This window comes from Thunnus albacares, chromosome 13 (assembly GCF_914725855.1).
Source record: "Thunnus albacares chromosome 13, fThuAlb1.1, whole genome shotgun sequence".
NCBI classification, from domain to species: Eukaryota; Metazoa; Chordata; class Actinopteri; order Scombriformes; family Scombridae; genus Thunnus; species Thunnus albacares.
This window is the reverse complement of record NC_058118.1, coordinates 24,933,025-24,947,134: the sequence shown is the minus strand read 5'-3', so window position 1 is coordinate 24,947,134 and position 14,110 is coordinate 24,933,025. Positions and strand designations below refer to the sequence as shown.

The 14,110-nt window shown below is 38.5% G+C and overlaps 1 protein-coding gene across 1 annotated transcript in view; it reads right to left on the bottom strand.

The window, feature by feature from the left end:
* The window catches only part of LOC122995259 (polypeptide N-acetylgalactosaminyltransferase 10-like), an 83,294-nt gene that overhangs the window by 15,768 nt on the left and 53,416 nt on the right, over positions 1–14,110 (bottom strand). The window contains exons 5-6 of the mRNA XM_044370341.1: positions 10,250–10,435; positions 6,102–6,285 (exon numbers count right to left, since the gene is read on the bottom strand). Of these exons, the coding sequence (XP_044226276.1) occupies positions 6,102–6,285; positions 10,250–10,435 (370 nt within the window). The remainder of the gene's footprint in view (positions 1–6,101; positions 6,286–10,249; positions 10,436–14,110) is intronic.

Below are 14,110 nucleotides of genomic sequence, written 5' to 3'. Positions count from 1 at the left end.
CACATTACTTGCGGGGGAATAGAAATATGTCAAAGATGTGCTTGAATTTTGACTGATTGTTACGATTAGTGTTAATCGGGTTAAAATAAATTGTGAAGTGGAAGGAGTTGGGCTTAAGGTTCAGATCTAGTCAATGAATTTATTCTCAAGAAGATCTGATGTTTGTGTGTCTGCACCTGCTGCCCCAATTTTTGTGCCTCAGGTGTGCAGCAGCTACAATAAAGTGCAGCAGGGATACAGTGCTAGTACAGCTAACAAGCCCTGCACTCAGCTGCACAGAGCTTGTCACAGCAGACAGAAGTCACAGCGCTCTGTGGTGGGTTAATTGGTTCTGTACTGTTCAGAGCATCTTCATTATCTGGAGAAAAATAGCACCACCATAAAATCACACACTCACATTGTCTGTGTCTAACTCTTATCCTCACTATTACTTTGTTGTTCTTTAAAGAAATACACAGCTGAAAATGTGTGTTAAATATTAAAACCTTTAGGATTAAAGGGCAGCCCCTGAAAACGTTTGTTTCTTCTTTGTGGAGGAAATCAGCTGTTTTGATTCAAAGCAGTTACAATGGATTTCAACCAAGAGCCAGTATACACGTTTACCACTCCTGCAATGTGATTTACTTCTCTGCCTGATCCGTATGTTTCAAACAACTGTTGCTAAAACACTAAAACACTACTTCCAGTGGAGCTGTCAGGATACACGACAGAAGTAAATACCTTTGTTCGTCAGTGGAGAAACAACATAGTGAACGTATTGAACATAGATATATTATAAACATCAGAGAAATAGATTATGCTGCAAGTTTCGACAGTTTATATGTTTTGACTCTTAAATTTGCTGCTAGCAGGGATCTAACAGTAAATAGCTAAAGTTTTGTTTTTTGTGTGCTTTCAGGGTAAAGTTGGGATATATAATATAGACCCTGGTTAGTGTGATATTAATATCCATCTATAATTAAACAATAGATGCATGATTTTCAATACAAATGTCAGTAAATAAATAAATACAATAAAATGAAAAAGTAAAAATAATAATTTCCCCTCATCTCGAGCTCACACTGGAAACATTTAACTTTCTTCATCTAAAGCTTAGCAACCCGTTTCAATACGAGCAGCAACAACTGAGCACAAATACCCTCTTTTTTGGGTAATTATTAAAGACACAGTGAAATAAAACTATATTTCTTTAAATTATAATCCTTTCTCCCTTTGTTAACTGTCTATTGTTAAGGGTCTATACATCAGTTAATCCCAGAAACCACACACAACAACACTTGACCAATAGCTCATAGGCAAGGAACAACACTGAGCTGTGAAGCAATTTTGGCATAGTGGCCACACTGGGTAATGCAACTTCCAGTATTGTGTGACACACAGTTGCCCAACAAGCGTTTTTCCCCTTATACAACATCAGAAAAGGAGTAGCTGTAAAACGGAGGATACATTTTCCTAAGCTTCACAAACACCCTGAAAAAAATTAGATCCATTTGGTTCAATAACATTTAGAAAGTCTAGAAATGCCATCTGATTCAGTTATTTCATCCCATTCATGTGTGCAGAGCTCCTGCTCCATATTTTCTCAGCAATGTGAGTTATTTCAGTTTCGCTCACAGAAATACATCACATTATGCCTTAATTTCTGTTTCACTGTCACCTTAAACCTGTAGTGTGGAACTTTTGTCTCTCCCTTCTGGCAATAAGAGTAACAACAAAAACATCGTTGACAAGTGCTTATAAGACATATGCCGACAGTTCCTCACAGCTCTGAAAACGTCGAAGCAAATTTTCAAATAGGTGTTATTTGGATAAACCGACCACATATTGGGAATCTAAAAGGTTACTTTCTTGCTTGAGAAAAATATTAAAACTTAATAAAGTGCCATATTAACAGTCCTACAGTGGAAATCACAACAGCTTTTAGCCATGCATACCCAGCATACCTTGTGGTCTGACAAAGATACCCGAGGGCTGAGCTCCCTGGCAAATCTGAGGGGAAACCAATCATTGCTGGTTGACGTGAAACGCATCACTACCGGTGCAGCGGCGCGGGAATGTCATACCAGACACCAGATTTAAAAATTCTGTAGACTGTGAAATACCGAGAGAGTTATCTGGCAGTGATAGACTTAATCAGCACTGTGTGAACTCATTTGGCAAGGTGCTTGAATGTAACAGACGTTCATTTATATTTAAAAGTCACGCACTCCAGCTTTAAAGTCAGAACAATTTGGAGTGACAATTTATGTTTGCTGTGCCCTCTGTGAATATGCCATGTGATAGAACTGTAAACTGCATGATACGCATGTGTGATAACTGATAATGGATAATAAAATCTACATGATTTTCAACTTACTTTCTCAATGACAATAATATTTCATATTCAGTGTCTGCTGATAAAAGAAAAATGTAGACTATATGGCCAAAAGCATGTGAACATCTGAACACTTGACAGTTGAACGTGTTATACCAAAACCATGGGCTTTAATCTGCTGCTATAACAGCCTCCACACTTCTGGCTTTCTAATAGATTTTGGAACCTGCTGGCTGCAGAGATTTGCTCACTAATGCCACAAGAGCATTAGTGAGATCTGATGTTGAGTGATAAGGCCTGGCTCACAGTAAGGCATCCCAACACATCCCAAAGGTGTTAGATGGTGTTGAGGCCAGGGCTCTATGCAGGCGAGTCAAGTTCTTCCATATCAAACTGAGAAAACCATTTCACTGTGTACCTGGATTTGTGCAGTGGGACAGCATGCTATTCACCTAAATAATGGAGGAGGAGGTCTGGTGGCTCTATTATGCTTTGGGGGGCATTTTGCTGGCATGGTTTGGGTCCACTTAGAGGGAAGGGTCACTGCAAATCAATACAAAGTTGTTCTGAGTGATCACCTTTATCCTGTGATGAAAGCATTTCTATCCTGATGGGGGTTGTTTCTTCCAGGATAACAATGCCCCCAATTCACAGAGTACAAGGAGTCACTGAATGGTTTGATGAGTATGAAAATGATGTGAATCATATGTAATGGCCTTCACAGTCACCAGATCTCGACCCAAATTAACACCTATGGGAGATTTTGGACTGACGTGTTAGACAGCGCTCTCCACCACCATCATCAAAACACCAAATGAGGGAATATCTTTTTGAAGACCGATGTTAATCCCTCCAGAAAAGTTCTGTCTGAGTGCTGTCTAACACGTCAGTCCAAAATCTCAGACAGACTCGAAGCCTAAAAAATGTGTTACAGTTATGTGAGTGAGGGGATAAACAATATTTAGCAGGTGTGGATGGCTGTATTAATTAAACTTTAAGTGTAAAGCACATCTGTTTGATCAGATGGGCATGAGATGGATGGATGGATGAAAACCATGGCAGAAACGTGTCCAGTGTAGAGAGAGTACTAAATAGCAGGCAGCTGCAGTCACATAATAACTGAAACAATCACTCATTGCTTAACAAAAAAAAGGTCTTATTCAATGTAAATACAATTCTGAGCACAAATCATGAGTTTGAAACAATGGAGAAGGATGGACTTAATTACCGCAGAGACAAAGTAAAGCAGTACGGAAGCAGGAGCTACCAGTTTTATGACTCAGCATTTGTGTGATGTTAATTTAAGAAAGCTCATACTGCACTGACAACAATACAACACATTGTACAGCTCTAATTACCCTCAGAAATTAACTGGCAACACTTTGTTGTCGAGAGAAAGCGTATAGATACACAAACATGCACTTCTTCCTTTCTCCCTTCCCCGACTGTGACACAGGAACTCTTGAGCTTGTCAATTCAGAAACTCCAGGAGATATGTCTCATCCAAGAAGATTTACTGACAAACACAAACTTGATTGACCAAGAAGATAGCAGTTACAATTCAAAGTGCCGATGCAGACCCAGTGAAATGCCACAACAAATATGAAGGAAAAAAGAATTGAACTACTCTGTTATTCAGGCAGCGCCCAGGCAACCTTTTTCCTGGTCACAACATACCATAAGAGTATTTACTTTAGTGCTGTCGCTATGGCAACAGTCGTAAAGCCAGGTCGGCTCAAGTGGGGAGAAGACAGCTGTCTGTGTCTCACTGTCTGTTTGACATATATACAAAATCTCCTTCACAGTGGAGGCTCTTTAGGACACTTCATTTGCCTTTTGCTTCATTATAAATGGCCTATTGCTGAGGCTCAAGTCTACAGTATGCACATTATCCATATTGATGACAAATGGACATTTTGGGTCCTGTTTCTAAGTGTTCCACATGTGAAGTGCTGTGGTACAACAGTGTGACTTTAAGTAGGAGAACCAGCGAGCGAAATGTTTAATGCATGTGTTGACACAGTCTCTACAGTTAGAAGAGCACTGCAGTGCACCAGTGAAGTGGCTGCTCGGGGGTGGGGGGGGAGGGTTCGACTCCACTGTACTGCCTTGTGTATGAGCGTATGAGCACTTGGATCCCCCCTCCTGCAGGGCTCTCAATAGTGAAGTTAAAAAGTAATGAAACACTACCTGTCACCTCCTACACACATCTGAAATAGCAACCTACTGTAAGTGAGGTGGCAGAGTGTGTGTGTGTGTGTGTGTGTGTGTGTGTGTGTAGGAGGTGTTGTTCAGTGTTAGTTACCTCAGTAGCTTCCAGTTGGTTTGCTAATACTATGGAGTGACAGCAGCTGAACCCGCCGTAGGGAAGCAGGAAGTACTTTTTGCCAATTTATGTCAGACTACCTTGAAATATTTGGAATGACATCATCAAACAGGGTTGTAACTGACAACATTTACACCATTATTAGAATTCAACATAGTGCATTTGGATGTGTAAGAGCTCAAAACATAATTTTTGTGTTCAAAAATGTTTTGTCACACTGAATATTTTTAAAGTGAATCATAATTCCATTTATCTTTGGCAAACTACTATAATAATTTAATCTGTAGTAGTTCATTTCCTGAATTAGATGGTGTGTGCATGATTTTACTCTTAATAACGTAGAAGAGTAAAACATGATAACATCAGTGACAGTGCAGAAAAACACAAACTGTGACTGATCCTTGAGTCTACCTCCCTGGTGTCTGTCGTACGCACCTACCTCAGGATGCAACTATATAAATTCACTGTTGATTTAGGTTGACTCCAATAAGTATAAGATATTTGTCCACCACCAATTTACATGTAATTTATCCAAAAGAAATTTGGTTAAACTCCAAAATTAGACCTTAAGATTACCAGACTAAAAAAAAAAAAAATAGACTGTTATAATATAAAATTCCTGCACAGCAGCATGGTTATATGTTTTTTGTACATTGTTTTTTCTTTTTCTAAAATGTCTCCAGTTCCCCAAAAACTGTCTCGACTTTTCAAAAAGGTCATCGCTTTCTAAAAATGTCTTTAGTTCCCAGAAATGCTCACTTTTCATAAATGTCATAATTTAGAAAAAAAACCATTAGCCTTTTCCTGCTAATGGTTTAAAGAGGACATATAATAGGGTAGGATTTTGCTCCTTTTTCTCGTTATTTACTCAAAATGCCAATTTGAGCATTAATCCAATGTGAGTGAACAACACAAACAACCTTAGGAACAAAGTCTACAGAAAAGATGGCCGTTTGTCGGCATGTGCGAACGATCTGATGTCAACACGAGGGGGAAATAGAGGTCGCTTTGCAAATGGAGCGTTCAGAGCAGCTTGAAGCCCTGGCTTTTCACTTGCAGGGTGCATTTTTAGCTACATTCAACTCAAGAAGCCTCAACTCTCCAGAAAACTAGTAATTTTATCACATTAACCACTTCTGTCTGCACAGCACGTCCAGTGTGTGCTCCCACCATGTTGCACTTAGTAATTGGCCTAATAAACTAGCCTCACCTCCTGCAACAGTTGGTGGTTGATTGTGAGTATAATTTTATGATACATTTAATGGAGCATATTGACAGAAAAACACCAACAGAAACATCAAGAAAAAAGTACAATGTGTGCTTTTAGCAGACAGAAGCTTTTAACAGATCAGCTGGGCTGAATGAAAGGTGAAGCTAAAATAAAGTCAATAGGAGGAGAATGAAAACAAAGAAACTGATAGACAGTATGATTCAATCTAAGTTAAATGTGTTGTCACTCACTCAAAGGGTTCACTGGCGCCGTCCCTCTGTAGCTCTGGAGGGATGGGTATTCGTTTGTAGTACATTTCCCAGTCAAACGCCCCTCGCATGGCGTCCCCTGCCTGTGTGTCGTAGCCGAAATTGTCGTGGTTGATCACATCAATCATCGGACACACAATGGTCTTCCTGTTCTGGGCGATTCGGTCTGAGAGACACAAGGGGAGGCAGATGGTTGATGGTTGGTTCAGTTCAAAAAAGCTGTTCCACTGGTTTTTACTGAAGGATCAAAAAAAAAAAAAAATACAGGGCTTATATTTGTGTGTGTTTGTGTATTGTGAGTAAGAGTGTGTCCTGATCATCTATAGAGGTAAAGAAAAAAGCCACTGGGTGTCCAGAAAGAAATAAAATACTAATATCTTTCCACTGAGCTCTCAACTCTTGTCAGACACACATCAACTGACTCTGAAAAAAGGGTTGCCAGTGTGTTGACGCAGGTCACTGATGTAACAGCTTCTGCTGTCTTCTCTTCTGCTTATTGTCAAAAAAAACATTTCCTCCATAGTTTAAAGAGAACTTGGAAATGTTTTGACCTGCGGCACTGATTCCAGCCTTTTACTTATAAGATATATTCTGTTCATCCCCATACTTTTCATGGTAACTGATGACTGAAAATGCAAATCCTTCATTATTTGCTTTTGGATTAAGTATGTTGTAGATGTGAGGTCTGCAGTGTGATTTTTTTCTCTTGCTCATTTCCATCAATGACTCCACCCCTCACATGCCAGATTACCTGCAACGTGTCACATTTTGTGATTTTCAAAGCCTGATAAAGTGACAGCTTTTGTCATTCAGACAGAGGTGACTTTTATGTAATTGTTCCTCACTGCCTTATTCAAACATGACAGGACATTTACAGAGACAGAGACAATGCTTGCGTGATATTTGGCGTCTGGTGTGTCAGAGGAGGCAGAGTGAGAGAGAGAGGTGAAGTTTTTTTATTGTTGGTTTACAGGCTGTGTCCCTGAGAGATTTTAAAACTTATTTTGATGTTGGAGCTGTAGTTAATGACCATCATGAGCATGAAGGATGCTCGACACTGACAGCACTACTGGCAATTTAATCATTTAACGTTATTAGAAAGTGAATTCTGCTGCCTGCAAAGTCCAGCATCATTGAAAGACAAGACGTTAAGTTCTTATTTCATTTCCATTTGCTGACATGCTTTACGTGAAGCATCCTGAAATTATAGAGAGGGCCTGCTGGTCAGATTATTACTGTGCTTATGAGAGCTTTTTTCTAACCTCCTCTGCTGCAGTTGCACCATGAGTGGAAAATATATTTTGATAGACTGATCAGATAAGAGAAGGTCAATCGCCTCAATGCCTTTTTAAAATTAGCTTTTTTCAAAGTGTTTTCTAGTTTATTAAAGCATTTTTTCTGCATAAGAGATGATAGTTGAGATATTACATTTATCACAGTGATGTAAAACAAAATGTGCGTTTCTCTCTATGTATGTTTTATCTTTTGTCGCTGCAGCCTTTATGTTAATCTGATGGCATTCAGTTCAGACTTGCTGTGTGCAAAGCAGCGATACAGAAACATTACTAGGTCTGACCTAGTTAGATTGCCTTTGAGACTTTTACTTAAAAGTCACCAGGAAGCTCACTCATCTTCAAACTTCTACAACTTAAAACTGGGTCATCTACTATATTGCATACACTGTAGTATTTTTTTTCAGAAGTGGCTTATGATCTTTTATATTTAGTTTAATTCACTGTATGCATAATAACTTCTAATTTAATTTGAAAAAAAGTGATTATTATATATCACTAAATTGTTGTCATTTGAATGCAACACAGGACATGAACTTGAATGTAAAATCATTTTGTCAAAGCTTCCACAACTTCTCTCCATTATTAACATTCCAAGTGTCACAGCCCGCTATAATGTACACAATAGCTGCGTATTAATATTACACACTGGCAGACACACGTCCTATTCCCTCATGATGAGTAAACAGCTTGATACGGAGGGAACGTGGGGTCGTCGGGCTGTTGTGAAACAATTCCACATGGAACGACGCCATGCTGGGAAACATGGCTGAACACGAGTCCTTGATGGAAGACAAGGTAATTGAGAAGAGTGAGATTGTTTGTGAGCGACTCCATCAGCTTGAAGAGGAGGCACTCAGTGTGTAAGAGTGATGAGTTCTCTGTTTTGAGAAAACAAATTGACAGCAGTATCAAGACTGTGCATATGTATGTGTGTACTTTTTTACTTTTATAATGCCATCAAAGAAACAAGGAGACGTACCCTATATTATTTGTCCTTTGTGTAAATGATTTAGCTGAAGAAACTAAGCAGGCCAATATAGGTATAGCGATTGGTAATATGAATCTAAGTATTTTATTATATGCTGATGATATTGTGTTGGTTGCAGAGACAGAGATTCATTTACAAAAAACATTAAATCTTTTGAGTTTATGGTGTAGTAAATGGAGACTGACTTTTATAATAACAGATTACAGATTATACATTTTAGAAAGCAAAGTGAACGGCAGAGTAAACATCTATTTAAGTTTGGATCAATGCCTCTAAACTGCTCTAGTTCTTATACATATCTTGGTTTGGTTTTTAATGAAAATGCTTTACAGAGAGGAAAAGTACTGGCAGAATCAGCAGGAAGAGCACTGGAGTCTGTAATGAATAAAATGAAATTGTGTCCTGAACTTAGTTTTTCAACTTACACTAAACTTTATGATTCAATGGTCAGCTCAATTTCATTTTATGCTGCAGGGTTGTGGGGTTTTAAAGATGCCCAAGACAGTAACGACACCCAGAATCGAGCCATGAGGTGTTTTCTTGAGGTGCATAAATTGACAGCTAAGCAAGCTGTCGAAGGGGACATGGGATGTGAGTCATGTCTTGTAAAGCAGAAAGTTGAAATGGTTAGGTTGCCAGAGGAAAGACTGACCAAAAAGATATTTAACTGGGATCGAGCACACAATTATCCTCAGTCGAGAGAGGTGGCTGCAATATTTCCTCTTTCTGACTTGAATTTTATTTTCAGGAATAACTTGCAGTGTAATATAAATACAGTCAAACAAAAATTATTAAAGATTTATAAAGACCAATGGAAGGAAGACATTTGTAAGAAGCCAAAGCTTAGAAACTACATTCAAATCAAAGATGATTATTATAAAGAGCCATATATAAAGCTAAACTTACAGAGAAGAAAAAGGTCCCTGTGTGCTCAGATAAGAACTGGTACCACTGGCAGTTGAGATGGACGGATATAAAGGTATTCCTGAAGAGGAACGTTTATGTGTTTTGGATGAATTTCATTTTGTATTTCATTGTCCTTTGTACAATGACTTGAGGGATTGTTTGTTTGAAAAGACAGAATTGAAAAACCCTGATTTGTTTTGGTTGTCCGATGCTGATGTGTTGAGTTGGCTTTTTAATATGGAGATTTTTGTTTTAGCGATATTTATAGGAGATGCTCAGCAGCTAAGACAGAGAACACTGTATCCATCATAACGGGACATTTCTTCCATGTAAACTAAATGTTCTGAAATGCTTTATTTCTGAATTTGTGGAACTGTACATTATGATCTGTCATGTAGCCATCTTGGTTATTTTTGTCCAGTGTCTTGTAAGCCCAAGGACACTTACATAAACAATTCAATCAATCTATCTTTGTGAGGACCTTCAAAGTGAGGACATTTTGGAAAGCTGACATTTATAGTGTTATCTAGTGTTATTATTTTTGGAAATTTTTTTCTAAATTATGACATTTATGAAAAGTGAGCATTTCTGGGAACTAAAGACATTTTTAGAAAGCGATGACCTTTTTGAAAAGTCATCAGACATTTTTTGGGAAACTGGAGACATTTTAGAAAAATAAATACATTTTTGGTAAGTCAAGACATTATTAGAAAGTGAGGACATGCTTGGGAAGTCAAGACATATTTGGAATTTGAGGACATTTTTGGAAAGTGAGGATTTTTTGGAGTAGGGATATTGTAAACATTCCTCACTTTCTCAAAGTGCAGTTTGATGGTCTAAGAGTTGGCTAGAATTAGGTCTGGGTAAAGGTTAAGGCTAGGGTTTAGTGCCCTCACAGGTACAGAAATGCAAATATATGTTTTTGTGTGTGTGTTCCTCACCCAGCAGTGGGGGCAGCCAGTTGACGTTGGCTTCACAGTGGGAGTCCAGGAAGGTGATGACCTCTCCCTTGGCAGCAGCAGCTCCCAGCAGGCGAGTCCTGATCAGACCCTCCCTCTTCTTGGTCCGCAGAATGCGAACTTTCGGCATCCGCATCATGTACTCCTCTAGTGCCACCTTTAGGTGCTCTGCAAAAGAAGACAGAGGAGAGTAAATCAGCAGGTGCACGTTGATAATTAAATGTTATTGTATTGCAGTTTGGATGGTTGAGATGTTTCAGGAGTGAAAAATAAGGAACAAAAGTGTTGATTCAGAATTCAAGGCACATAACTGATATGTTTCCTTAATTGTTTGCTTTGGATGGACATATCTGTTTGATTGTATTTACAGCATAGAGGCATAGAGGCAGTGGTCACTGCAGTGCCCTGTGATAGACTGACGACTGTCCAGGGTGTACTTTGCCTCTTGCCCAATAAACACTGGCAATTGGCAAAGTTTTTGCCTGTGGGATTTTTGCACTGTGAATGCCAACATTAGAGACAGAAAGGCAGCGATAATGAATCACACTGACAAAGAGATGTGTTGCTTTATTGATGCAGGACAAATGTCTTCAAATGAATGGAAATGATGGAAAACGATCCTGCATCAGTAACAGTCCACAGCTCTGTGTTGGTGAGGTGGACTCAGTTATTAATTTAATGATCAAGAGCCGGAAATGTACAAAATTAGTTCTGAGGAGAAAAGAGACAGAAACAAACTATTCATACTCATAATTATCTGATTATACATTATCTTGCTACATAAAGTAGATGACCTATTTTTATGAATGTATTTGCAGCAGCACATACCGCCCTTGCAAAGTAATTCTCCTTATAGTCTAAAATCACAGTGGATATGTCATATCCAACCAATGCTGTAGGCCTCCTTCTGGCCAAATTATAACAAGTAAACAAATGCTGTAGCATATATAAACTATTAACTTTGTTAAAATCTATCAGCTGTATCAAACAGATGGACTACAGGACAATCATGTGATCACATCAATCACTGCAATCAATTCAAAGACCGCGAGAGCCCGACTGATACATCAGCGGGCTGATAGTATCGCCGATTTCAGCTAAAAATGTGTTTATGTCGGCTGATAATTAAGAAAATGAAATAATGAAAAGCAAAAAGTAAATTTCTGAGATATTTTATTACTTGTGTCACTTTCTCTCAATCACTCAACAGCAGTTCAATGGCCATATCATTTTCTCCCTTGTCAGTATAACATTGATGTTGAAAACACACACTTGCAGTTTGTCTGTTGCTAGATTAGTTCCCTAGTTAGCCATGAAGCTAGCTAATGTCAATGCTTGTCGATAGAGTGGGAGATAGCTAATGAGCTGTTAACGTATAGCATTGCCTAACTGACATCATAGTAAATATACTGTCAGTGATATTGGAAACACATGTCTGATTTTCACCAGAGAAATTATTGTTACAAAAGCTGAGACACATCGCCTTTTCAGAATTACAAATCCTATTAGCTAATATCGGATCATCACATTCAAAAAAAGCCGGAGAGAACTGGTAGTATTAGAGAGAGTATTCGGCCTGTACGCACTGAGATAAGTAAATGACAGTGAAAGCTGATTCAGACACTCTTCATGCCCCCCTCCCTCCTCCAATTATATGTCTTGTGTTTACAGCGACCTTCACTCTCAGTCACTGCATCAGTTTACTGCATCATTAAAAATGTCATGTTTTTAAGCTGTGTTTTCCGTCTGTTGACATAAATGGTGGTTGGAAAATGCTTTCCTCTAGCTTCCATCTCATAGATGGAAACAAAAGAGCACAGGTAAATGGATAAACTGGGTACGTGAACATGTAGTAGTCACTGGAAACAGGATATTGTAACTATCAAAAATTCATCAAGACCAATATCGATTAATCTATTATAAATTTGTTTTCATCTATAAAGGGGAACCTTTGCTATATTGTTATCGGATTTTTCAAACCCCAAATATTGAAACCTGCATTAAAAGCTACAATTAGCCCTAGACACAGGTTGATTTAATGGTCTCCTTGAAGACGTTCTTGCAGGAAGAGGTCATCTTCTCACAATACATTGTATTTGGTATATTTGTCTTTAAAGCCCACATGGACTGGGAAAGAAATCCTGTTATTTAATCTACATCATCAATTTCACCAACAACTAGAAGGACAAGAGGCAACGGTTGTGATGTTTTAAAAATGGTTGAGTATCTAAACTTGATATGTCTCAATTAAGAAGGATGTTGTGGCCTCCCTTTGTGTTTGTTTGGAGAGCATGTGAAAATTAGATTTTTTACACCAAAAATCTTGGTCTCGGAGCCTGGGACAGTAGTCAAAGTGGTTTGAATAGAGGTCATTCCTGTGGCCATCAAAGCATGCAGTTTAACTCAGAGACAGCTTCTTCTTCACAGAAAGCCAGAAGCCGAAGTTGAAATGTTGACCTTTTAACTTTATTTACTTCCATGCCAATTGCAGCTTCGACTGAGTTGAGGTTGACAGAGAGTAAGAAATACAGAAAAAGAAAGTATTCTGAAAGGCTACACTTTAAACACATGCAGACAACCTGCAGCAGGGGGAGAAATAATCACTAATTATTTTTATGATATTGTGAGGGAGGAAGAGTAGAGAGTACGGCTGAACAATGTTAAAAATTACAGGGAGGAGACTATGATGCAAAGGGGAGACTAAAGGAGAAAAAATAATATTCTCCAAACTCCACAGAGCCTTCTTGTTTTCATCTTATCTGTTTCATCTTTATATATCAAACCTTTAGGACTAAAACTGTATCTCCCTGAGCTGTTGAAGACCAATAGGTGTGTTGCAGAGAAACACAACTTTTAGGAGAAAGAAGAATCACATCTACAACAGCAACAGGGAGGAGGTGACAGGAGTCATTCATTCCTTCCTTGGTATCTCTCTCTGTTATAACTATTGTTTAGCAATGACATGTAAGGATTTTTTTGACATTTATGGATACTTTGTGCTTTTCTCCCAGTTGTCCATTGTTATTTTTTTCTCTTCTCTGGTTGGTCTGTGCCTAAATGTTTACTATTACCAGAAGCTGACCAGGCAGGCAGTGTTGGTTTGATCACCTATTTTCCTTTTGCACCAGTCTTTGCATCCATCCATCCATCCATCCATAACCTGTTGTTCCCCTTCTCCTTTCTACGAAGTTAGATTATAGGCAACAAATGAAAAGTGCAAAGCAATAATCACCTTTGACGTTCCTCCCTACACGTTATACGCTGTGCTGTCTCTGTCTTATGGGTGTATAAATAGGTAGAGGTCTGCCTGCAATGAGGCGATGAGTAAAGTTTTAGCTCAGTAGTCAGCGCAGTCGTCTATGATCTGGGAGACTCCAGTTCAAGACCTGGTGTGGAGATCTCCTTCGTAAGGTAGTTTATTCATGAACACTTATTGTAACACTTTAATTTTCTAAAATTAAAAGTGTAATAAAAACAAAAACAGGATTTTTAAGCCTCTTCCCACTTTTATTCGAATACAAATACAAATACAAATAATTTTGCTGCCTCAACAAATATGGATACAAATACAAATACTGGGCTCTCTACACATCCCTAACACATATTGTAGAGACTGAGAACCATTCACACTCACATTCACACCTACAGGCAATTTAGAGTCTTTGGATTGTAGGAGTACATTTAAGCATCTGTGACTTCACAGGAAACCTTCTTACTGTGAATTTTTGCTTTTTTGTTTGTTTTTCTCACCTTTATTGAAAGCTTATGGCGAAGGTACTTTATTTCTTATGTAGGCACGATATACTATTTTTTGGATAAACTATTATAAGATACTAAGAAAGG